Below are 26934 nucleotides of genomic sequence, written 5' to 3'. Positions count from 1 at the left end.
CAACCCAAGTGTCTTAAGCCAATGAATGGATTAATAAAATGTGGTATATACATGCAATGGAATATTTTTCAACCATAAAAAGGAATGAAGTCCTAATACATGTGACAACATGGATGAAACTTGGAGACATCATGTTGAGTGAAATAAGCCAGACACGACAAGACAAATATTGAATGATCTCATTTATATGAAACAATTATAATACATGAACTCATAGAGTCAGAATCTAGAATTTAAGGTACCAGGTATATTAGCCAAAAGGATGCTGATGCAAAGTACCAGAAATCTGTTGGCTTTTATAAAGGGTATTTATTTGGGGTAAAAGCTTACAGTTACAAGGCCCTGAAGAGTCCAACTCAAGTTTACTTCCTTACCAAACTCTTTTGTCATGTGTTGAAGCAAGATAGCAGGCAACGTCTGCAAGGGGTTCAGCCTTCCTCTTTCCTCTTAAGGCTCCATGGTCCCAATTTCTTCTGATTTCAGCTGTAGACTGGCCTAAGGCTTGTCCCTCTTCCTGGGGCTTGTTTCTTGCCGGGCTCAGCTGTTCTGGTTGCTTCACAGGGTCATCTGTAAACTATCAGGTGAATGGCTCATCTCCCTTCCCGGGGCCTCTGCCACATCTATGAAGCTGTTTCCCTCTCTCTGTATCTTCTTTGTATGTCTACTTCCTCTGTGTCCTAGATTGAGCCTCCATTTATATAGCCCACCAAGGGGCAGGGACTCAATTCTGAGGCACCCTGATGACATGGTCAAATCAAAGCCCTAATCTTTATTTAGTAAAGTAAAAGTAAAACCTCTGAATTTAATATAATCAAAGGAGTATGACACCCAGAGGAACAGACCAGTTTACAAACATAATCATTATTTCTTTTTGGAATTCATAAATAATATCAAACTGCTACACCAGGGGACGGGATGGGGATAGGGAATGGGAAGTTATGGCTCAAAATGTACAGCGTTCCAATTTGGAAAAACAGAAATGTTTTGGTAATGAATGGTGGTGAATTGTGAATGCATTTAACAGCACTGAAATATATATCAATATGATTAAAAGGGGAAATGTTAGATTATATATATGGTAACAGAATAAAAATTTAAAAAAGGATTCCATGGACCTATACTACAGTGAACCCTTAGTTAAACCATGGACTTTAGTTATAGCACATTTATAAAAATGTGTTTTCATCAATTAAAACAAATGTTCCAGAATAATGCAAGGTATTGGTAGTGAGGTGGTAATTACATGATTGTTCTGTAAACCCACAACTTCTCTAATAAAGAAAAAAAAAATATAAAGAAATAAAATGGATAATTTTTAGATTTAAAAAGAAATGAGCGTGGGCTATATGGAAAAAAAAATAGAAAAGCATGGAAAAAGCTTATAATTATGAATGCAGGTCATAACATTTAAATCTGAATGGGACTTTAACAATCACTTAGTATAAATCTCCTTATAGAAGTACCAAATAAATCTTATTTATGCAGAATATTGAGAAAAAGAAAAGGATTCCAGAGTTTCTTTGGAATTACATTGGGGCAGTACTACCTATTGATTGTGGATATGACAGTGGAGAGGTTGCCAGGTATTAAGAGAATTACTTTGAGTCCTTCCATTTTCTTAAGGGCAATACTTGTTATGTAATATTATTAATTGAAATTACTAAACTTCTGGGAGATGGTGATCATTTTAAGAACTTGATGAAGGCTATGGATCTTCCTTTTGAAAAAAGTACACGTGCAGTCTCTTCGGAGACCTAGCTTTCAGGTGAAGTCTCTTGCTCTAGAACTATAACATTGACTAAAATATCTCCAGTGGTTTCTTCAGTAAAAGCTAATAAATTGAAACTATGTAAATATTTATTTCTGTCACCATGCATTCATGGTTTCTTTTGTTCAATGGGTTATAATCTGTTACTGTAATTATGTTGATCCCCAAATTGCTCCAGATGTGGCCATTGTGAGCCTGCAAGCTGCCCTCTGTATCTTTTTGATGTGTCCCCACCATTCTTTGTGTCCTTCCTTACTATCTGGCACAACAAGTTGTTCCAGGCTCATCTTGTACATTGCCTTCCCCAGCCCTGGAAACAGCCATCTGTCCAAGGGGCCTAGATCCTTTTAATGGAGATTGGTGTTTGGAATCCAGAATCTGGGCATTGGATGTGCTCATTGCCATTGGTGCCGCTGTTTCCAGGCCCACTCAGTGTGTGATTCACATGCACACATTCTATCTCCCTTTATATATATCGAAAACTATTAATTTACACTGATTCCTCCAATTCCATCACCACAGGTTCATTTTTATTTAATTCTCTTCTCTGATTACAGTATGAGAGACCTGTTTTTTCTTTCTTTAGTATATGATCTTATTTGATCAGTGCTGAATTTATCCAGTGTAGTGTTATCCTCTCCCTGCCCCCCTCCCCCCAGTGCCGGGCACCGACCACCCTGCCACACAGAAATCCTCCTCTAGCCTGGACTTGGCTTCCTGTTCCCGGCCACTCCCACCGCTGCGTGAGCGCAGATGCCCTCCTCACTCTGCTGGCTCTGACACTCCCATCTGGGGACTGCTGCTACCCTGTCACCTGGACGTGGACAGCTGCCTCGCTTGACCACACTTCATGGCTTTAGCACTGAGTTCAGGAAGGAAAGAGATGAGATGGAATAGCAGGAGAAAGGAAAGGAAAGAGAGCATTAGTCAGATTTTTGTGATTAATTCATTTCATCCTCTTAAGCAAGGGGAGGGAGACCACTGACAGTTATGCAAATATACCCTAAGAGACTTTGTTATTCAAAACATGCTAAATGGAAAAAAAAATCAACTAATATTGTTCTTTTTCCCTTTATAAATGACTTAAAAAAAAAAAAAACAGTTGTATTTACCTACCAAAAAATCCTATAAATGATTTGAAGTACCATAAAGAGTAGTGACAACAGTCATTGTGCTGTAGTACTTGAATTTGGTTAACCTAAAAATATTATACCTTTTATTTGTAAATCCTTTAAAGTGCTTCAGTCTACCTCTTCATTGGTATTCACATGATACCTCTGTGAAGGAGGCAGGATAGGGAAAGCTTTATTTTGTTTCCCATGCTGGTGACAAGGAAACCGAGGAACAGTGGGCTGAAGAGAATTTCCGATGTCAATGGGCCAGTAAGTGCAGAATCCAGTACTTTTTTTTCCTTGAGGTATTGGGGCCGGGGATTGAACCTGGGGCCTCATATGTGGGAGGCTGGTGCTCAGCCACCGAGCTACATCAGCTCCCCTAAGTCGGTTTTTTTCATTTTTCTGCTTGTTTGGTTTTTTTGTTTTGTTTTGTTTTTAGGAAGTATTGGGAACCGAACCCAGGACCTTGCATGTGGGAAGCAGGCACTCAACAGCTTGAGCTACATCTGTTCCCCAGAATCCAGTACTTTTGACATTAATTTTGTCTTTTTCATGTTATTAGTGTTTTTTTCTTTAGGCAAGAGCCTCTTTAAACCAAAAGCTTAAAATGCAAAATTGATAAATTTAGAGTTTTCCCTTTTCCTGAAACCCACTCACCTGCCAATCTACATTTGTATGTTACTCCTTAAGGGGTTCTGTGGAGCCTGTCTGGAACACAGTTTGAAAACCCTTGGATTATGTGAAACTGCATTTATCTATTAAGACCTTATTCAGATTTCACATATTGTCCTCATAATACTCTTTAATGGGAAAGAAAATCCTGATTGGTGAGTTTTATTCCTTTGCCATGTCTCCACTGTCATGTCTTTTTAGTTTCCTTTAAGCTGGAATAGTTGCTCAATCTTGTTTTGTATGGCCTTGAAAAGTTTTCATGAATACAGGCCAGGTATTTATAGAACATCCCTCAATTTGAGTTTGTCTCGTGTTTCCTGGTGGTTAGAAAGGGATTAGGCATTTTTGCTAGGAATATCTCAGAAACGGCATATGAGGTTGATGTGTCCCGTTGTTGGCGATGTGAACTCCAGTCACCTAATGAAGGTGGTGTCTGCTAGATTTTTACACTGTGAAGCGACTCCTTTCCTCTTGAAATTAATAACTATCTTGAGTGAATACTTTGAGGTTATGTAAATATCCTGTACTCATCAACCATTAATTCACTAATTTGCCAGAATCAGTTATTACTGAGATGGTTGCCAAATGGCAGTTTTCTAAGTTTGTATTTCTTTTGTATTTATTAGCTGGGATTCTACAGTAAGGAACATTTTCCATTTATTAATATGTATTAGAGACATGTATTTATTATCGCTATGGATTCATAGATGTGTTCTTTATTCAGTGGGTTATAATTTGTTACTATCATTATTTTATTTTGAAGCTCAAATTTTCCCAGATTCAGGCCATGGGAACCCCTTCCGACTGGCTCCTGTGTCCTTTTGACATGTCCTTATCAAATAAGATCTGATAGTGAATGTGCTTATTGGTAATGGATCTGATGTTTTTAATAATGAAAATACCAGGCACTTAGGGAAAACTTTTGAATACATTTTTTTAGTTCTGATCTTACATTTTGGAAAGGCAGTGAAATGTAAATTTATAAAGAGGGTGCTATAGGGAAGATTTTTTTTTTTTGGCTTAGTCCAAAGCATAGCCAATGTAAATTTTGAGGTATTATATTTATAATATTTATACTGTAAAAATAGAAATATGTCCTTTGACCCCATTAATTTTATTTCTTGGAATGTATCCCAAAGATATACTTTATAAAATTATCATAAAGATTATTATATTATTATTCTATAGATGTACTTTATAATATTATTTATGTAATAGTTTTTGTGAAAGATTGGAACTAACCTAAATATCCTTCATTAGGAATATTTGTAATTATACATCTATATGAGAAAGAATGAACAAACTGTTGAAGTATTGATAGCCTTCAAGATAAAATAAATGAAAAACTATGTATGTATTTGCTTGCCTGCCCTTAGAATGAATATTTTTGGAAGGAATCTGAAGAATCTGATAACTGACTGCCTTCAGAGTAAAACTGGATGGTAGAAGACGGGTGGGATGGAAACTTTTCACTGTAAACTGTTTTATAAGCTTTTGAATTTGAATTAAATCATGTGTGGGAAGCAGGCACTTAACCATTGAGCCACATCTGCTCCCATGGCAAGTGCAAGTTTTTTTTTTTTTTTTTAGGAGGTTCTGCAGATTGAACCCTGGACCTTATACATGGGCAGCAGGCACTCAGCCACTGAGCTACACCTGCTCCCAAGTTAAATAAAAATTTAAAATTCACATACTAGAGATCCATAATTACTGAATCACTCTAAATTGTAAACATTTTAATCAGTGAGAATTTTCTTAGGTAATTCCTGTGTAGATATAAATTTATGCCTTCAGTGTCTTGATAGATGACAATAATAGAAAAATTGTAGAAAGTTGGCAACCTTTATTCATATGACATAGTGTATGTACTTTAGTCTTGAAAATATTAATATTTGCTTTGTTTTCTTTTGGCAGCATGCTTATGCATTAGAACTTCTATTTGATCAGTTGCATGAAGGGGCTAAAGCTCTAGATGTAGGATCTGGAAGTGGAATCCTTACTGCATGTTTTGCACGTATGGTAAGAACTTTGCTTTTCATTCTGGTCCCTACAGAAGCATATTATATGATTTCACTATATGTACTTTTTACTAGCAGATGGTTTGTTTTTCTTCCCCTTGATGGTATTAAAATAGCAGTTGAAATATTTATCACTTAGGATTTTTTTTTTCTTTTGGTTGCACGTAGTAGAACACTCTATCCAAACTGTCATAGCTGAAAGGAAGTTTATTTGGTGATAATAATGAAAGTCCGGAGGTGTATTCAGCTCCTGGTGTGGCTGAGTTCAGGAGCTTGGGTGTCTTAGTGACAGTGAGTTTCTCTCTGGTTCTTGGTTTGGCATTGCTTTCCTCAGCATGTTGTCTTTTCTTATCACATGGATAAGATGGCTGCTAGTAGCTCCCAAAATACATACATTCTTCCATGTTCTTATCTGACAGAAGATAATAGAGTGAACCTGGTTTTCAAACACTCCTACAGGTTTATTAGGAGTGAAGGTAAAGAGTCTTTTATATTAAGAAAAATACCTTGTTTGTTATACTTCAGCCTTTATCACCAGAGGCTTTTCTAGTAGGTAACTGTCCAGATTATAAGTCTGGTGGCCCACTCAGGCACTGATGAGTAAAGGTTCATCTGTTCTCAGGTAATCAGGTAGGTTGGACACAAGAGATCTTGTCCCTAGAGGCCAGCTTGGGAAATTCTGGTCTAGAATAACTTGTTACGGCTGTACAGCTGTAAGTAAGTGATGGAATTTAGATGTGATCCCAGGTAGTATGACTTCAGAGCCTTTATTTTACTATTTCTGGCATTTAGTGTTTATAACTTGAGGCCTTTTTGTATTTTTAAAAAATATGTTGTATTTTCCACATTTGGCAGTAGAATCAGGTGCAGAAATCCCTTCCTGTAAAATTTTTTATATAACATTTTAATACTTAAAGTCAAAATACTTTCAGATAGGTAAATCTCAAGAATTTAAGTAAAAAATGATTGTACTAACTGCCATTAAATATTGTCAATTAAGTCCTAATTCAAGTCCCTGGATTAAAAATTAGAAGTTGAAGATATTTTTCTTAGTATCTTATGTTTTTGTAATTTGTACTATCTTAATTGCTTACAATGTATTATTTTCAGTGAAGGTTATGGTTGAGAAATTTCTGTTAAGTAAATTATAATAACCTGAGTGCTTAGTCTAATTGGAGCCTTAAGCTTGATTTATCATTGCAGAATTTGACTTTTGATAAAGAACCATTATAATAACATGTTAGAAAAACAAATTTAGCTAATAAACTGTTGAATTATCCTCTGTCTTCCAGGTTGGAGCTAGCGGAAAAGTCATAGGAATTGATCACATTAAAGAGCTAGTAGATGACTCAATAAATAATGTCAGAAAGGATGATCCAATGCTCTTGTCTTCAGGGAGAGTGCAACTGGTTGGTGAGTATCAGAAAACTAAAAAGCTTCCTGTCTAGAGAATTTTTATTTTCAGAAGATTCCATGCAAGCTAAATAATCCTGAGTTCTAACAATTGTATTCTTTTGTATTTACCTTTAAATACTAAATAAAAAAAACAGTTACTCTAAAATGTTATACTGGTTCCTCCTTGACCATGAGTAATATGGTTGTTAACTATTTCGAATAATGTCCATGTTGTGTATTTTCTTTCTTCATTGCTTTTTAAAAAGAAATATAAGTAGAGTGGGGTGTAGCTCAGTGATTGAGCACCTGCTTCATGTGTGCAAGATCTCGGGTTCAATCCCCAATACCTCCTAAAAAAAAAAAAAAAAAAAGGAAATATAAAAGTATCAAATGTCCATTACAGAAAGTTTCAACAGTGCAGAAATATGAAAGATAAAGAAATGAGGGAAGCAGATTTGGCTCAACTGATAGAGCATCTGCCTACCATATGGAGGTCCAGGGTTCAAACCCAGGGCCCCCTGACCCGTGTGATGAGCTGGCCCATGCACAGTGCTGATGCGTGCAAGGAGTGCCGTGCCAACCGGGTGTCCCCCGCGTAGGGGAGCCCCACGCACAAGGAGTGCCCTTTGTAAGGAGAGCTGCCCAGCGTGAAGAAAGTGCAGCCTGCCCAGGGTGGCGCTGCACACACTGAGAGCTAATGCAGCAAGATGACGCAACAAAAAGAGACACGGATTCCCAGTGCCGCTGAGAAGAATACAAGCAGACACACAAGAACACACAGTGAATGGCCACAGAGAGCAGACAGTTGGGTCCGGGGGAGGGAGGAAAGAGGAGAGAAAGTAAAAAAAATATTCTTAATTTTAGTGTAATCTTACCAATTTATTTCAGTGCTTTTTGTGTCCTGTTTAAGACCACCCTGAGGTCATGAAGATATTTCCCTATATTATCTTTTAGAAGCTTGATTAGTTTTGCTTTCACATTGAGGTCTTTGATTTTCCTGCAGTTGATTTTTGCATATGTATGAGGTAGGAGTCCACTTATGTATTTTTTCCGTATGCATATCCAGTTGTTGCAGCGTATTTATTGGAAAATCTGTCCTTTCCCCATTGGTGACCTCTTATAATATAACTCTGTAAGTCTCTCTGGGAAAGCGGATGTGGCTCAGCTGATAGAGCATCTGCCTACCATACAGGAGGTCCAGGGTTCAAACCCAGGGCCTCCTGGCTTGTGTGGTAAGCTGGCGCATGCTCAGTGCTACCACACACAAGGAGTGCTGTGCCACATGGTTCACCCCGCGTAGGGGTGTCCCATGTGCAAGGAGTGCGCCCCCCCCAAGGAGAGCCGCCTCATGCAAAAAACGCAGCCTGCCCAGGAGTAGCACCACACACATGGAGAGCTGACGCAGCAAGATGATGCAACAAAGAGACACAGATTCCTGGTGCCATATGACATTGCAAGGGGACACAGAAGGACACACAGGGAATGGACACAGAGAGCAGAAAATGGGGGGAGGGGAGAGAAATTAATAAAATAAATATTTAAAGAAAAAAATCTATCTGAACAGGATTTTAAATTTTAACTTTTTTTCTTTCAGTGGGGGATGGAAGAATGGGATATGCCCAGGAAGCTCCTTACGATGCTATTCATGTAGGAGCTGCAGCCCCAGTTGTACCCCAGGCAGTGAGTTGTTTTTTTATATCTGTTTGTATGTTTTATTGAACAAAACTCTAAAAGACTTATTTAGAAATGACAACTAGGTGATGTTCAAAATACAGACTTTTATATGGTATGTCTTGGTTATAGTTAGCACATACAGTTATGTGAATGTATTTTAACATATGCAGCCGTTGTATAAATGACATGAAGATTCCTAAACCCCTGTTTATATCACGAAGTATTTGATCCAGCTAAGAACTAGAACAACAATAGAACTGGGAAATCCTTCCAGAGTTCATGATCTGATAATCAGTTTGATTTTTTATTAACTATTCATATACCATATGATCTATCTCAAGTGAATAATCAATGACTTTTAGTATAATCATAATGTTGTGCATTCATCATCATAAAAAATTTTAGAATTATTAGTCCAAAAAGAAAAGATCCACACCTCTTAGTAGGCCTTCCCTAGCCCTACACAACCACTAATCAGATTTCATCTTTATAAATTGATTTATTTTTACATTTTATGTAAATGAACTTATACAATATGTTACACAATGTATTTAGTTTATAGTAATGCAGTCATACAGTATTTATCTTTTTGTATTTGGCTTGCTTAACACAACATAATGTCCTCAAGTTTCATCCACGTTGTCATATGCTTTATGACCTTATTTCTTCTTACAAATGCATAATATTCCATTGTGTGAATAAACCACAGTTTATCCATTCATCAGTTGATGGACACCTGGGTTGTTCCCAACTCTTAGTAGTGGTGAATAACACCGCTATGAACATCAGTGTGCAGCTGTTTATTCGTGTCACTCATCTCAGTTCTTCTGGGTATACCCAGTAGTGGTGTTGCAGCGTCACATGGCAGATATATATTCAACTGCCAGACAGTCCTCCACAGTGGCTGTACCATTCTGCATTCCCACCAACTGTGAGTAAGCGTTCCTGTCTCTCCACATCCTCTTAACACTTGTAGTTAGGTGTGAAATGGTAACTCATTGTAGTTTAGATTTGCTTTTCCCTAAACGCACACAGCAAATGGACACAGCACTTAGTGACCGCATTCACCTGTGAAGCCATCTGGTCTTTGTAGGGAGATTTCTGATGATGGAGTCATTCTCTTTAAATGTGATTGGTTTGTTCTTGTATTTCTTGTAGCATCAGTGTAGGTTGTTTATTCCTAGGAATTTGTCCATTTCATCTAGGTTGTTTAATTTGTTGGCATAAAGTTTCTCAGAATATCCTCTTAAGATCCTTTTTATTTCTGTGGGGTAGGTTGGAACTTCCCACCTTTAATTTCTGATTGTATTTATTAGCATCTTCTCTCTTTTTTTCTTTGTTAGTCTAGCCATGGATTTGTCAATTTTATTCATCTTTTCAAAGAACCAGCTTTTGGTTTTGTTTTCTTCTGTTTTTTTGTTCTCAATTTCATTTATTTCTGTTCTGATCTTTATTACTTCTTTCCTTCTGCTTGCTTTGGGATTGGTTTGCTGTTCTTTTTCTAGTTTCTCGAGTTGTTCAGTTAAATCTTTGAGTTTAGCTTTTTCTTCTTCTTTTTAAATAAAGGTGTTTGGGGCTATAAATTTCTCTCTCAAGACTGCCTTTGCCGTATTCCATAATTTTTCATAACTTGTGTTCTCGTTTTCATTTGTCTCAATGTATTTACTGATTTCACTTGCAATATCCTCTTTGACCCACTATTTAGGAGTGTGTTGTTTAGCCTCCACACTTGCGAATTTCCTTTTTTCATGTTTATTATTGATGACCAGTTGCATTCCATTATGATCTGAGAAGGTGCTTTGTATAATTTCAGTCTTTTTATATTTATTGAGAGCTGTATTATGTCTAACATGTGGTCCATCCTGGAGAAAGATCCATGGGCATTTGAGAAGAATGTATAACCTGCTGAGTTTGGATGCAACGTTCTGTATATCTATTAGGTCTAATTCATTTATCATATTGTTCAAGTTCTCTGTTTCCTTGTTGATCTTCTGTCTAGTTATTCTATTCAATGATTATTGTAGAGATATCTATTTCTCCCTTCAGTTTTGCCAGAATTTGTCTCATGTATTTTGGGACACCCTGGTTAGGTGCATAGATATTTATGAATGTTATATCTTCCTGGTGGATTGTCCCTTTTATTAATATATATAATGTCCTTCTGTATCTCTTACACCTTTTCTGCATTTAAGGTCTGTTTCGTGTTATAGTAGTATAGCTACCCCTGTTCTTTTCTTGTTACTATTTGCATGGAGTATCTTTTTCCAACCTTTTGCTTTCAGCTGGTTTGTATCCCTGGCTCTAAGGTGAATTTCTTGTAAGCAGCATATGGATGGCTTGTGGTTTGTTTGTTTTTTTCCATTCTATCAGCCTGTGTCTTTTGATTGGGGAGTTTAATCCATTCACATTCAATGATATTGTTGTAAACGCAATGTTTACTCTCTCCATTTTATTCTTTGCTTTACATATGTCGTATTTTTGTCTTTCTTTTTACTCTTTTGGTTATCCTTTGTGCTATTCTTTCCTCTATACTCACCTCTAGGCCTCTCCTTTCTTTTTCTTTCAGGTTATAAGGCTTCCTTTAAGATTTCCTGCAGAGTCGGATTCTTTTTTACAAATTCTCTTAGTTTCTGTTTGTGAATGTTTTGTACTCAAATACCTTTGTATTTGAAGGATGGTTTTGCTGGATAAAGAATTCTTGGCTAGTAGTTCTTCTCTTTCAGTATCTTAATTGTCTCATACTACTGTCTTCTCACTTCCATGGGTTCTGCTGACAAATCTGTGCTAAGTGTTACTGGACATTCCGTTTGTTGGATGGTTTGCTTCTCCCTTTTTTCCCTGAGAATTTTCTCTTTATCTTTGACATTTGACATTCTAAGTAGTATGTGTCTTGGAGTAGGTTTGTTTGGATTTATTCTGTTTGGGGTAAGATGCACTTCGTGGACTTGTATGTTCATTGCTTTCATAAGGGTTGGGAAATTTGCAGTTATTATTTCCTCAAATACTCTTTCTGCCCCTTTCCCTTTCTCATCTCCTTCTGGAACTTCCATGACACATATGTTGTTGTGTTTTGTGTTGTCATTCAACTCTGAGTCCCTGCTCAATTTTTTCTATTCTTTTCTCTCTCTCTTCTTTTCTCTCTTCAGTTATAGCTGTTCTGTCTTTGGTATCCCTTATTCTTTTTTCTGTCATTTTGAGTCTGCTGTTGTATGCCTCTAATGTGTGTGTGTGGTTTTTTTTAAAGATATATTTTATTTACTTGTTTATCTCCCCCCACCCCCATGTTGTTTGCACTTGCTGTGTGCCCTCTTTAGGAGGTACTGGCAACTGGACCTGAGACTTCTGATGTGGGAGGGAGGCACCTGATTGCTTGTGCCAGCTCTGATCCCTCCTTTGTTGATTCCTTCATTTTGTTTTTTCTTCTTGTGTTTCTTATTGTGTCATCTTGTTGCATCAGCTCTCCCTGCCAACCCGTTGCGTCAGCTTGCTGTCTTGTTTGTTTTCTTTAGGAGGCACCAGGAACCTCTGCTCCCTGCTTAGTTATGACTCTCGTGTTTTTCTTCTTGTGTCTCTTGTTGCTTCGTCTGGTTGTGTCACCTTGCTGTGCTTCCTGTCACACCAGCTTGCTGTGTGACAGGAACCAAACCATGGGCTTCCCGTGTGGTAGGCGGGAGGTCAGTTGCTTGAGCCATATCCGCTTCCCTCTAATGTGTGTGTTTTGTTTTGTTTTCAAAGATTTATTTATTTTTTAATTTCTCTCCCCTTCCCTGCCCTGCCCCCAGTTGTCTGCTCTTTGCGTCTACTCACTGTGTGTTCTTCTGTGTGTCCGCTTGTGTTTTTTTTTATTTTTTTTAAAGATTTATTTTTATTTATTTAATTCCCCTCCCCTCCCCCGGTTGTTTGTCTTCTGTGTCTTTTTGCTGCGTCTTGTTTCTTTGTCCGCTTCTGTTGTCATCAGCGGCACGGGAAGTGTGGGCAGCGCCATTCCTCGGCAGGCTGCTCCCTCCTTCGCGCTGGGCGGCTCTCCCTATGGGTGCACTCCTTGCGCATGGGGCTCCCCTACACGGGGGACACCCCTGTGTGGCACAGCACTCCTTGCGCGCATCAGCACTGCGCATGGGCCAGCTCCACACGGGTCAAGGAGGCCCGGGGCTTGAACCGCGGGCCTCCCATGTGGCAGACGGACGCCCTAACCACTGGGCCAAAGTCCGTTTCCCCCGCTTGTGTTCTTATCAGTGGTACTGGAAATCTTTGTCTCTTTTTGTTGAGTCAACTTGCTGCGTCAGCTCTCTGTGTGTGCAGTGCCACTCCTGGGCATGCAACATTTTTTTTGTGCTGGGTGACTCTCCTTATGGGGTGCACACCTTGCGTGTAGGGCTTTCCTATGCAGGGGACACCCCTGCATGGCACGGTACTCCTTGCGCGCATCAGCACTGCGCATGGGCCAGCTCCAATGCGGGTCAAGGAGGCCCGGGGTTTGAACCTTGGACCTCCTATGTGGTAGGCGGATGCCCTATCCTTTGAGCCAAATCCGCTTCCCCCTCTAATGTGTTTTTGATATCACCTCTCGTGTCTTTCATTCCTATGAGCTCTGTTACTTTTCTGTTCAGGATTTCAAATTCTTTGCGTTCGCTCAATGTCTTCTTTTTTTGTTTTATAAAAAGATTTGTTTATTTATTTCTCTCCCCTCCCCCCACCCCCAGTTGTCTTCTCTCTGTGTCCATTTGCTGTGTGTTCTTCTGTGGCCGTTTCTATCCTTATCAGCGGCACCGGGAATCTGTGTTTCTTTTTTTTGTGTCATGTTGTTGTGTCAGCTCTCCGTGTGTGTGACACCATTCTTGGGCAGGCTGCACTTTCTTTCGCGCTGGGTGGCTCTCCTTATGGGGCGCACTCCTTGCACGTGGGGCTCCCCTACACGGGGACACCCCTGTGTGGCACGGCACTCCTTGCGTGCATCAGCACTGCGCATGGGCCAGCTCCACACGGGTCAAGGAAGCCTGGGGTTTGAACTGCGGACCTCCCACGTGGTAGACGGACGCCCTAACCACTGGGCCAAGTCTGCCGCCCCCTCAATGTCTTCTTGATGTTGTTTCTCTCTTTAGCCATGTTATCTTTCAACTCATTAATTTGATTTTGAAAATTTATTTGTTTGCATCTCATTAATTGGCTGTCTCAAATCCTGTGTCTCTTCTGGGGCTTTGATACATTCCTTTCCTTGGGCTATGTCTTCCATTGTCTTAGTATGGTTCGTAATTTTTCACTGATGTCTATGCATCTGATTAGGATATAGTTCACTCAGATGCTCAATTTCTTTTCTGTAGGTATTTAGTGGCGGGAGGCTGTGTGTTACCACTATTCTTTGATTCTTGGCTTGACCTGGATCATTAGGATTGTCCTTGCTAGTTGCTCAAAACTGGGCTCTGGACCCAGTAATTGGTTGCAGACTCGCTTCCTAGGGCCTCTGGAAGGGAGGCTATAAAGGCTGGAAAAAGCCTCTCATTTATTTTTCATTTCCTCACATGCACTTCCTTGGTCTGCCAGCAGCTGGCGCCCTTTGGCAGCCCTCTCTGTTTAAAGCCTGTGTTTGCTGCAACACAGACCAGATCAAGGTGAGAGCTTCCAGCCTAGAGGCTAAGAGCTTTATAATTCAAACTTTCTCAGAGATACTTCTCCAGCCTTCTCTGGTAGCCCCCTCACTTTTCCCGGGTGGGAAATATTTCCACTCCCTCTGTATCCTCAGCAATCAGTCTGGGTAAGTAGAGAAGGAGATGGGCCCCATAGACCAAATTGTGGATCAAAAGTGGAGTCAGCCTTAGGCTGTGTCCCTCTCCCTCCCCTTTCCAGTGGAGGTGCGTCCTCAACAATCAGCCCCTGCTAGAAGTGGTGGAGGTGGAGAGGTTTGGACTCTGCCGGTCCTGTGCCAGCTCCCAGGGCAGACCACAGCACGGTCCTACCTGGCCTGGAAGGGCTGGTGGGGCACAGCAGACCAAACGTGTGGGTCAGAAGCTGAGTCGGCCTCAGGCTGTGTCCCTCTCTGTCCCCTTCTCTGGGGTGGTGGATCCTTGGAGCCCCCTTTGTTTGCAGCCGCAGGTCTACAGTCCTGAGTATTCTAAAGTGTCTTTAGTGTGGGGCATGGTGCCAGCAGCAGCAGCTGCCATTTTCAACTCACAGTGCCTTAGTCACGATTTCCTCCTTCGTCCCTTTCTTCTCTGGGTGGGGTCCAGCCTTCACCTGGTGTCTTAAATCCTAGAGAAGAGAGTCCTGTGTCTTTCTAGTCCCTCTCGTTCTTTTTTTAATTTTTAAAAAAATTTTTTGAGCATTTATTTTTATTGTATTTTTTTAAAGATATATAGACCACAAAAAATGTTACATTAAAAAAATATAAGAGGTTCACAATGCCCCCCCCCCACTTCTCCCACATCAACAACCTCTTTCATCCTTGTGGCACGTTCATTGCATTTGGTGAACACATTTTGGAGCACTCCTGCACCGCATGGATTATAGTTTACAGTGTAGTTTGCACTCTGCCCCAGTCCATTCAGTGGGTTATGGCAGGATATAGAATGTCCAGCGTCTGTCTCTGCAGTATCATTTAGGATAACTCCAAGTCCCGAAAATGCCCCATGTCACATCTCTTCTTCCCTCTCTTTAAACCTATCATTACTATTTCATTTTCTCTTTCTTTTTAAAAAAAAACAGTGCAGAGTCCATGCACTGTTTTCACAGAATGCTTCGGGAGTTAATTATTTTAAGAACAAGATCATCCAAAACGTGGGGGAGGGAGAGGTGGTGAGAAAAACCACAAAGCGGGAGCCATGGGATCTAAGAAGTAGGACATCTTGCCAGGGGAGAGGCTGTGGGAGCTCCCGGCTCAGTATGAGGGGAAGGGAAGCCCCTGATGAAAGCTCTGCGGCCGGCCTGGGCAACAGCCCGCCCAGACTCGGAGCTGCAGGAGGAAGGCACTAGAAGGGCATCTACAGGAAAAAGAAAACAGCACTAACTAGGTAGAACTGGCTGTGTTGAAATGTCATTGAGAAGCTGCTGTGGGGTAGGAAGATTTAGAAACAGTTAAAAAGAAAATTAAGTGAACGAGAAAATAAGGGGGGGCTTCAGTTTTTAGCTGTATGGAAAGCAAAATTGTATAAGGAAGGAAATTGTCAGTGGACACCACTAAGCTCAGCAGCAAGTTGTATTTACAGTCAGAACTGAAATGGTTTTAATAAAAAATTGTGAACTTGGTTGCACTGTGGCAAGGGAACAAAATGTATGTAAAAGAGTTCACTCCTTATCTAGCATATTTGAAATAGAAAGGTTAGGAAGGCACAGCCCAAAAGATTAAAAATGACTGGATATAGGGAACAAGATTAGGGCAGCAGGAAGAAGTCTGTTTTTCATTGTAAACCTTGAAAATGAGAAAAACAACTCAAAGAATACTTGCAGGTATAATTACGTTGATAATTAAAATGAAAAGAAGATAGAGTTGATGAAAACCAAAGTTTTAATTGAGGGCACAAAGTAAGGTTTCTTCCTTATTGTTTTGTGTTTTTTTTTTAAAGATTAATTTTTTCCGTCCTTCCTCCCTCCCTCCATCCCTCCCTATTTATTTCTCCCCACCCCCTTGTTGTTTTTCACTTGCTGTGTCTTTTCATCTCCCTTGTTTCTTTAGGACTCATGGGGAGCCAAACCAACAAGCGGGAGCCCAGTCATCTGAGCCACAGTTGCTTCCCTGGTCAACTGATTTTTAAAAACATTTATTTTTATTTTTAAAATTTATTTAAGTATATTACTCACATAAACATACATAAACACTAAGTGTATAGTAATAGTTGTGAACTTACAAAACAAACATACATAGCATCATACAGGACTCTCATAAGTCACCCCACCATGAATACCTTCCATTGTTAAACATTTTAAGCTAATGATTAAAGAGCATTGTCAAAATATTACTACTAACCAAAATATTTTCCTCCAACCCACCCTATTATTATTATCTTTATATCGTTTATATATAAACATACATAAACAAGTGTATAGTAAAAGTTGTGGACTTACAGAGCAAACATGCTTAACATTACACAGGGGTCCCATTCACCAACCCTCCACCAACACCTTGCATTGTCGTGAGACACGTTACAGATTATGAAAGAAGATTGTCACTACTAATTATAGTCCTTATCTTACATTTGGTGTATTTCCCCCCCAACCCACCCTATCCTTGTTTTTGATTAGTAGTGCTCTCTAAGGCTACATTCAGATGGTAGCATGGGTTTAAAAGTCTTCCAATCAGAGGGTCTTTCCTTGAGCAGTCTTGGTTCGTTGGTGCACCCATTCAAATACTGCCGAGAGTCCAGCCCTGTTCTGCTGCTACCAGTCATCCTAAATGCAGGCGGGACACAGTAGATCCCTCACCTTTGATTCAGTGATGCCTTCAGTTCCACAGCATTAGCACAGGGATTCTTTGCTGATTTGCTACATATCTTCCCCCTCCCCACAACCTCCAGAGCGTCAAACCAGACACACAGGCATTAGAATTTTCAATTTGCCCTTGGTCTACCCAAGAGGAGAGTTCTACATTATGTGGTTCATTTCTAACATTTGGGTATACTAGGTGCTATATTAGATTGTAGGGTTACAGAGATGAATTCTCAGGGAACTTGTCGTTTAGTAGGGGAGGCTGACAGCTAAATGAGTGAATGAGTAATTGAGTAAGAAGTACAACAAAGCATGTACCTGCCAAATAAAATACAGTTCTGCTTTCTGCCCATGGACACTGAAAGTTGTTTACCTTGGTATATAGTGACTTTTAATATAAAATAGATAACTTGGTGTATATCTGTTTTTCTTTTTCTTAAAAGCTAATAGATCAGTTAAAGCCTGGCGGGAGATTGATATTGCCAGTTGGTCCTGCGGGGGGAAACCAGATGTTGGAGCAGTATGATAAGCTACAAGACGGCAGCGTCAAAATGAAACCTTTGATGGGAGTGATCTACGTGCCTTTAACAGATAAGGACAAGCAGTGGTCCAGGTGGAAGTGATTTTCTCTTCTGCTCTTTCTTCTTCCACACACAAGGTGAAAGGGAGTGGATTCTAAGACGTTAGCCTAGAAGAGCTGCTTGTCTGGTTGTCTCCTTTATGTTCCACCTTTATACCATCATTACATTAAAAATATGGAAATAATTTTGCATGGTCTGCCCTTCTTTTGGTTTCTTTTTTTTTTTGTCTTTTTTCTTTTTGGTTTAACTCATATCTTTGGGAAGGGGAGGGTGAGACTTGGCACAAAAGTTTATTTTTTCTAAGAAACTTTTAGTCAGAGTTCAGTGCTTTCTAAGAACATTTTGGCCTTTATCCGCCACCCTGTTATTTCTGTATTTGCGACTCATTTTTCCTAGCAGCTGTGTGGCTACGGAAACTAAGACTTTCATTTGGAAGAGAAGGAGGCATCGTTTCCTCCCTGTTCATCTGTCGTATCGTTGCTATAAGGAGAAGGAAGGGGGAAGTTAGAGTTGTTTCAGTTTCCTGAGGCACCAGGAGCCCAGAGAGGTCATCCTCTCTCTCAGCTAAATTTCCTTCCAGTCTGATTTAGAGTGGCCTGGCAGCTTGGGCCTGTGGTACGCCCAGCTGTGGTTTCACAGCTTCGATCAGGAATGAGCTGCTCACTGTTCTGTAGAAGAATGTTTTAGGCCACTCTATCTAGCTCAGTTTCTGGGGGAAGGCACTGGATGCGGAGAGCTCCCCAGTGAGCGCCCAGGTCTCACAAACCTCCCCAAGGAGCAGTGGCATGCAGCAGCATCTTCATCACCGCATGGCTCTTCATGAATTTAATGCCCACTTTTGTGTTATGTCTCCACGTAATCTGAATATTTTGTTTGATACCAAGATTTTTGTTTTTCCTCCTTTCTCCCCTTTCCACCCCCTCCAATTACTGAAATTTGATATTAAATAAGAGTTCAATTTCTTTAGTAAGTTCTTAAGTTTTCTTTTTATATACAGTACATAAATACTACTATTGAACATTCTGCCTATAATTTTGTTTTTGTTTTTTTTGTCAGCTTATAATTTAATGATGGAAGAATTACGAGAGGGTGTTTTGTTTTTGTAACCAGAGGTAGATTTGCTATGAAGTTAACAAAGCTCAAGTGCGGGCCCTTCACCACATACCCTTCCGTAGCCCTGTATGTCACTTAGCTGCATGGTGTCCCTCCACCCCGCCCCAAAAGGAGTATTCCCTTCAATTTTAGTTGTCGTACACCCCTACAAAATCAGGATCCATCCTTATAAAACCCAACTATTTTTGTTAAAATATTAGAATAATTTTTAAATTTATGAGCAATTTATCCATCCATATGCCAATATTGAGATGTGTACCTATTTTTCTTTTCTTCAAATTTAAAAAATGAGCAGTTTACATGTTTGCACTATTAGAAAAGTTTTTTCTAGTTGTACAAGGAGTACTTTCTCTTTTTTTTCTGTTGTAGATTTTCTACATACTTGTTCAAATGCATTTTCTTACATCCAAAGATGTAGTTCTGATTACGAAAATATTCAGTTACTTGATTGTAAATCTGAAAGTTGAAGAATATTAATAAAGGTAAAACAAAATCTGAAGACTAACTTGGAAGAAATCACAATTTTAAAAATTTTGTACCAGAAAATTACTGAAAAATAGGATGCTTGAGAAGATAAAACTTGAGTGCTTAAGCTAAAATCTTCAGAGCCCATCAATCTGCTGTTTGTATTTGCGTTCATCAATGTTATCTGTCAGGGTCCAGGCAGGAAAAAGAAGGCTTACTCAGCGGGGCCTATGTGGAGACATGGGGAAGTTACAGGCCCAGGAAGGGAAGCCGAGGTGCCCGGGGACTTGGCATGGGTGGGGAGCTATGGCCACTCCTGGGCTTCAAGGGACAGGGGGAGGAAGTGGTTTTACAGGGGTCCATTGAGAGCAGGCCCAGGAGGGGGGTGCATGCAGGATGGGAGTGAGGGGAAGGACGGCTCCTAGCGATCCGGAATCACCCCAGCTTTCTCTTCTGTTCTTCCCTCTGGCCAGGGCCTCATACTACCCAGACACAACCGGAAGTCAGAGGGGAAGGGAGCCTTGGTGATGGCATCTGAAGTCAACTCTTACTGCCACCACCCCTCCCTTACCCAGCATCTTTTAAAACTTAGGTCTGGGATAGATGAGAGGCCACCTGGTTTGGGGGTGCCCTATCTCTGTGCCACACAAGCCAATTGATGTTTAAACTGTTCTTGGCAGAAAAAATGTTTTTGTCATGAATTGCCTTTGGAAAAGCATTGTGTGGGGCCCTTCATATTATCATTGTTTTGTTCACTGAGTATGTATGTGCCCAGTATGCCTGTGCAAGGCGCCAGGGCTGTCCAGCCGTGCATTTGAAACTGGCTCTGCTCCCCGGAGCTCACAGTTCCTGTGGGAGGTGCAGATAAGGCAGCAGGCAACTGCAGTGCTGCTTGTGGGAATCTGCCCGGAGGGCGGGAGGCAGCCACTGACCTGTGGAAGCCTGGCAGAGAAGTGGCCAGAGTGACAGCTCAGAAAGCTCCGCTGGCTGGGGTGGAGCGAGCAAATTGGGCAGGGGCAAGACTAGAGTTGGAAACAGGAAGTCGCAGAAGAAGGGCACGGGTGAAATGGTGCTGAGGGTAGAGAAGCGGGGTGATACCTGAGCCCACGGTGTGGTTAAAAAACCACGTTCTCACGCTCTTCTTTGTGAAAATGAGAAGTAGTTGCTTGCTATTTTCTAAGTTCTCATCCCATATTTGGGAATTCACCATTTTCTAAAAAGTTCTTTTAGTCTATTCTTGCCAGGCTTCACATGATTTCTGCTCTTTTACATTTTCTTCGGCATAAATTTAACAAGCTGTCACCACAGTGCTTTCCTTCGAACCCTCTCTTACTTCCCTTCCTTCCATTCTCGTGGGGAGTCTAGGGCAGGGCCCGCTGCAGTACTCTGATGGGGTGAGGTCCAGTCTTTCCTGAAGAGGTTTACTAGGACCACGGCTAGAGACCACATGGGGAAAAAGAGAACCCAAGTGGGTGTGTGGAAGTCTAGTACTCAGTGGAGGCGCAAACCTGACGCTTGGAAGATGTCCCTGAATTCGTGGTGGAGTAATAAAAGGGGGGAGAATGTCAGGTCTGTAGACCGTACATAGGTTTAGAATCTAGGGGATTATGCTCATGATTAGACTAGGGGTGTGAAATGGTTGTATTAGTTGCCTCAGAAATTCTTAAATACTTCAAGGTAATATTTTAAATAGGTACGTTTGTACATATTTTGCATCCTTCAGGCAAAGCTATATTCTGTTACTTTTGGAATTTTTTTTTTGTCTCAATGTTTTGTACAAAAAAAACAGTACAGTTTTTCTTTTAAACAAGTCAATTTTATTGATGAAAAAAGCATACAGCTCATCCAAAGTGTACAATCAATGGTATTTGGTATAATCACATAGTGTATATTTATCACCTCAGTCATCATTAGAGCATTTTCATTATTTCAATAATAATAAAAAACAAAATTTCTCACCCTTTGACCTCTCTATGCCTCCCCTCCTGTACACAGCTGCTATTTCTGGCTCTTCTTGCACAATTATTTATTAAGTAGTTTTATTAGAATATATTCATATACCATATGATCTATCCAAAGTGCATAATCAAAGTAAAAAGTTTTATTACCATGGAAAAGCCATCCAATTATTAGAAAACATTCATGCATTTTGATCATGGTTTCCTGGTAGTATAGTTTTTCATTTGTTCTTGTTATGAATAGATAAACTAAGTGATAGTAGCATGGACTTACTATAGTTATTAATCTAATATAATTAGCACATGTATAGCAATTTTAAAGAGCCTTTCTACTGCTTTTTATTGTAAATATTCTGTACATGTAAGTCAGATAAAGAAAAATATGTAGAATTTTGAATGTTAGAAGAAATGAATAACGTGAAAGTTACTTTCATAGATTTTTGAGTATTAGGATATGACAAGGGTTGTACAAGTACTGGCAGCAATTTTTTTCCCCTGGCACCTATATTTTAACTCAGATCTATAAACTTAATTTCTTTGTCTTTATTTTAAAAAAATCTAAAATTGAAGGAGAGGATATTTGGAAATATTGCACTGATGGAGCATTAAGATTTAATTACATTATCCTTAGTGTTTTGCAACAGCTAAATATGTAAATTATTGTTTTAAAAAACAGTATTAAATAATTTTTAAAAAATCACACACATAAGTGAATTTTAGTTTATGAATAGAACACTACATCTGTTTTATGACAAAACCACTTTATTTTTTACAGAAGAAATATTTTAATGCTTGTGCTCATTTACGTAAAAGCTTCTCTATGAGGAGTATTATACTGCCATTTAGATAATCTGTATCTTTAGAGGAATATATTAAAAGGAATTTGTAATTTGTCATTTAATAGGTAATCCAATAATGTATGACAGGCAGTTTATGCGAGGAGTAATTTTTTAAGAATATATTCTCACAGTTTAAACTTTTTTTTAAAAAAAGCAAATTATCTGGTAATCCCTTAATTCACCACTTACCTCTAAAATATAAATTATTTCACCTTTTCTTTAAATTTATTTTTACATCTTTTCAAAAACAAGTTGCTGGAATAGTATAAAGAACTCCTGAACTCCTTCATCCAGAAGCACCAATTAAATGAACATTTTCTGCATGTGCTTCGTCACACCCTCTATACATACATATACTTGTATATGTAGTACTTTTTTCCTGAATCAGTTGAGAATTAGTTGCAAACATCATGCCACTTTACTCCTAAAGTACTTGAGTATTGAACAATGTTTTTGCCACTCAGATACCCCTTAAATCCAAGGGTTTTAAAAAGGTTTTCCTAGTAGTTTTATTTTTCACTTTAACAACAACTCTCCTGAGGTATAAACTATATACCATACCATTTACTGCAGACTGCATTTTTACTCCTTCCTTCCTCTCACTGGCAGTTGCTGGCACAGTACTGCACCTGGCTGAGCGGATGGTATCTTTTGATGCTGATAAAGCTGCCTTAGGAAATCAGCCAACAGGTATATCATACCTACAGACGATGCCTTTTCTCCCTGAGAATTTGGGTTGAGATCGACCTGTTCAACAATCATTTGAACTCTACTCACGTCGTCATTTTACAGTGTATAGCATTAACAAGATGATCCTCCATCTACAATAATTAGGCTTGCCCCGAATTGATGGTATTGAAGGAACAAAGTTCATCTGTAGAACTGAAGAATGAAGAACCCAGGGCTTTTCAGTTTTGTACTTCCTTCTGGAGTAGCACAAAAAGACGTTCAAGTGGCTGCCTTCCCTTTTCGCTTTGATTTGGGATAGTTTGCTTTTTACTTTTTTGAATATAGTGATTGGGGATCAGTGTATTTTTTGCTGGTTTAATAATTTTAATAGCTGTAGCCAAGCTGTTAGAAAGTTAAATTTGGGAGTGTCTAACTTCTGTTTTTCTCCCCCCGCCACAGGGATGAACTGTAAAAGCAACCTGGGCTCGACCAGTGGATTGCTCATCTCAGCCCTCCAAGCTTTTTGAAAACCAACAGCATCACAGCTTGTTTTGGACTTTGTTACACTATTAATTTCAGCATGAAAATGTGTGGTTTTGTAGGGTTTGGAGTTCTTCAAAGAGGCAGAGCCAAATTGGTAGAGGGAAGATGCAAAGCGTAAATTTGTGTATTATTACTTTAACATGCCCACAGTTTACTTTCAAATAATGCAAGAAGGGGTTCTGCAAAATGGAAAACTTAGTTTGTAATTCTGATTTTGAGGAGTGTTTTTTTTTTCTTGGGCACTTAATTCTGTTCCAATATTAATTTATCAGATTTGCTTTTGTGCATCAGATACCACCACCATTCACAAGTTAAGATTCTTGGTATTTGGATGTCTGTTAGATGCTACTAAGAAAATAGAGATGAGCTGCTTTTTAAAGCTATTGATGTGGTGTCATAGAATAGCATGTTGTAGATACAATCAGCTGCTTTGTTACCTTCAAACTAGGCATTTGTAAATATTAAAACTTACGATGGCAAGTGATGTTCCTTAAAACGCAGCTGTTCAGATTGGACATAACTGACATAGTTCTTCCTTTCTCTAAAAATTATAGGAGACTTGTAGCTCAGCATTGTTTTTTTGTTTTGTTTTGTTTCCAATTCGCTGCTGATAATGTATATGAATTTAATATGCTGTGTAAGCTGTGTCCTAGTCACTGAACAGTTTATGCAGTGCTGCTTTGCCAAATAAAGTTAAAAGTAAAAGAGGCGTTGGTGGTGTTTGAATATGGAAGAAAGAACAGCATGTCCACCAGGTACGGGATGCTGACCAAGTTCACGGGCACAAAGTGTTTGCCTAGCGTTCCCTCTTATGGCATCCGCGTAGGTAAGAGGATTAATCCAGTTGGACATTTGTAGAATGCGAGTACCCTTCCTGAGGGGGGACATACCTCATTCATCATTTTCCTGTAAAAGGACAGTAAATGCAGAGGGCGGGAGGGCGGGAGGGAGGATTGACTGTCAGGGAGGAGCAAGGTTGAGGAGAAACACACTCTGACCCATCTCTCTCCTGCGTATGGATTTATTCATACAGCAGCTTTAAAGTGAATTCCTAAGAAGGCAGTAGTGCTTTGGAATCTTGTTTAAATGTGGTTTCTAATAGGATCTTAGTTTTTCTGAGGTTTCTAGAACTTGAGGAAATATGACCAGCTCCCAACAAAGCCCTTCCCTCTTGTGTGCAAGTGTGCGTAGCTCTGGCAAGCGGATCCTTGGTGAGGTGGTGAGCCACCCCTCCCCTGCCTCTTAAGCATCTATTTTTCCTCTAAAAATGGCTTTTCGCAAGTGTGTCTCCTTGCGTAAGGTTGTCAATGCAGGAAACTAGCATTGTCAACTAGCGTTGAAGGCCGCTGCTGGTTTCTGGGTGCGGCTGCAGTTCACGGCTGTTGTGTTTATGGCCCAGGCCGGGAGCCTCCGATCCAGGCCTCAGCATCACTTGAGAGAGGAGCAGCGGCCGGGAGGGCGAAGATGTCACAGGACTTAAATTTACCCGTTCATCTGCACCTCACAGCCACCCCCACATTTTATTATATGTCAGTCCCTGTGTTAGGTTGAGGGATAGGCAAAGGCCCTTGCTCTCAAGGCGTTTGCCATCCAGGTGAAGAGACAGTATACGAATGTGCTAAAACAAACTAAATCCTACCTGTCTGCTGCAGCCAAGTGCCTCCAACGTTGTTCAAGCATTGCTCTTGGACTTTATGCCTGGGTGAGCTGAAGTTTTAAAATGTTGATAAACAGGAATGACTTTTTTCCATAAAAGGGGAGTGATGGAAATAGCTGTAACTAGGTCTCAGCTTTTTAAGGGAGTTTATTTGTGTAGGTTAGCAATAAAATACCCCTTTAATCTTTAGCATGCCTAATTTCAAGACTATTTTGGTATTTCACTTTACCTTCCCCTCTATTGTGATCTCTTTCAATAATATGAAGGGCAACAAACAAAAATCTTTCCGAAAGTTCCAGTCCAATGAGATGTTGTTGAAACAAAGTTCATGCTATGCCTTTGGCTTTATTAAAGGCCAAATGAATTAAGAATTTGTTTTTGTTGATGGTTTCAACTCAACCAATAACATTAGAAAAAAATGACATTTTGGGGGAAAATAATCCATTAACACTGTCCATGCAAATACTAAAATGTCCATTGCCCGAATTATAAAAAAAAAAACTGCCATTGTTAAAAAAAAGTGTTGACCAAACTCTTTGAATTTTAAGCATCTTAAAAATTAAATGGAGGGAAGCAGACATGGCTCAACACAGAGCTTCCACCTATCATACAGGAGGTCCAGGGTTCGATACCCAGGGCCTCCTGGCCCGTGTGGTGAGCTGGCCCACGCAGAGCGCTGCCATGCGCAAGGAATGCTTCCCCGCACAGGGGGCCCCTGCTTAGGAGAGCTGCTTCACACAGGAGCGCAGCCTGCCCGGGAGTGGTGCTGCCCGCACGGAGAGCTGATGCAGGAAGATGGCGCAGCGAAAAGAGACAGAATCTGAGACAGTATGAGATGCAACGAACTAAGGAGCTGAGGTGACATGAGGATAATGGCTTCTCTCCCACTCTGGAAGGTCCCAGGATGGGTTCCAGGAATCACCTAATGAGAATACAACAGACATTAGAACACAGTGAATGGACACAGCAGACACGGGGAGAAATAAAAAAATAATGGATTCTAAAGTAGAGTAATACTTTTTAGTAATAACTTAATGCTCATGAATTCTTAGAAGCTATTCTTGGTGTGTGACTGTCAGCCAAGAAATAAAGCTTAATTTTGTTTCATCAGGGAGGTAAGCATTTCTGGTTTTCAGGTGCATGTTAGAAATTACCCAGTTGTTTGGTTTGGCACATTGTACCTGGAATGGCACTGAAAGAACTCAACTATGGTAAATGAAGTAAATAAACACAGGTAGTTTACAAAGTATCCTAAGTGGGGTTCAAAAGGCCAAGAACTTATTTGAAGTAAGTGCTAAATTTCCTGTAGGGCATAAATCAGCATCATTTCCTAAAACAATGCATTCTTAAATTACTCGGGAAAACCAATGAGTTCTGATTTGATTTCATTTGCTTCCTTCCAGATTTCCCCTACCAATTTTCAGAACAGGATGGCTTGTGCCCCACTGTACTCGATGGTGCTGGGAGAGGGTGGAGGAGTCCTGGGGGGTGACGCCCTCGGCTCCCCATGGGACCTTTAGAAAGTTAGTGATTAGCATAGAAAGGAAAGCAAGACGTAAATTTTCCCAGTCCTTAATGCCTCTGACGTCACAACAGTTGGTTTCCCCCTTTGGGTACCATCTTTGTCACTTTGTGTTGTTTGGGCAAAGATTTTGGAGGAGTGTACCTTGCTTGGTGGGAGAGAAAATATGTGTCGTGGCTATTCTCCAAGGCCCTCCTGGCCCATGCGTCCTGGAGCCTCTGACCTGTTTTTTTCTTTTTTTATTTAACTTGAGTAGAACTTAGAGAGTGCCCCAATAGAATAGCCATCGCAGAAAGAAGAGTTTCTTTGTCCAAGGGGCAGGCGACGGCAACACTGAAGACTTTTTACATGTGACAGGGCAGCAGTCCAAGGGTCTGCGGCAGCTGTGGGGCATATGGGTTTGAATTCCCACATCTTGAACATGATGCCCCACAAAGAGATCCCAGTACGAGGACCAATATATTTGTCACCAATATTTGTTTACCTTTTTTTTCCTCTTAGTCCCAGGAGGATTATCGGGGTTTTGCCTG

General features: G+C 40.1%; 1 protein-coding gene across 4 annotated transcripts in view; it reads left to right on the top strand.

The window, feature by feature from the left end:
* PCMT1 (protein-L-isoaspartate (D-aspartate) O-methyltransferase) overlaps positions 1 to 23930 on the top strand; it is a 51691-nt gene extending 27761 nt beyond the window's left edge. For 2 of the 4 annotated variants that reach the window (XR_011647721.1, XR_011647722.1), the window contains exons 4-9: positions 5470 to 5574; positions 6866 to 6986; positions 8563 to 8648; positions 17501 to 17670; positions 22623 to 22703; positions 23142 to 23930. Coding sequence is in view for 2 of the 4 variants with exons in the window: in XM_012522331.4 (XP_012377785.2) it covers positions 5470 to 5574; positions 6866 to 6986; positions 8563 to 8648; positions 17501 to 17670; positions 23142 to 23154 (495 nt within the window). In the remaining 2 variants the exon portion in view is untranslated. Of the gene's footprint in view, positions 1 to 5469; positions 5575 to 6865; positions 6987 to 8562; positions 8649 to 17500; positions 17716 to 22622; positions 22704 to 23141 lie in introns of all 4 variants that reach the window. The other 2 variants (XM_012522331.4, XM_012522332.4) reach the window with 2 other exon arrangements.
* Positions 23931 to 26934: the final 3004 nt, after the last annotated feature.

The sequence above is a fragment of the Dasypus novemcinctus genome, chromosome 28 (genome assembly GCF_030445035.2).
Source record: "Dasypus novemcinctus isolate mDasNov1 chromosome 28, mDasNov1.1.hap2, whole genome shotgun sequence".
Classification (NCBI taxonomy): domain Eukaryota; kingdom Metazoa; phylum Chordata; class Mammalia; order Cingulata; family Dasypodidae; genus Dasypus; species Dasypus novemcinctus.
The sequence above is the reverse complement of the archived record's forward strand: the minus strand, read 5'-3'. Positions and strand labels throughout refer to the sequence as shown.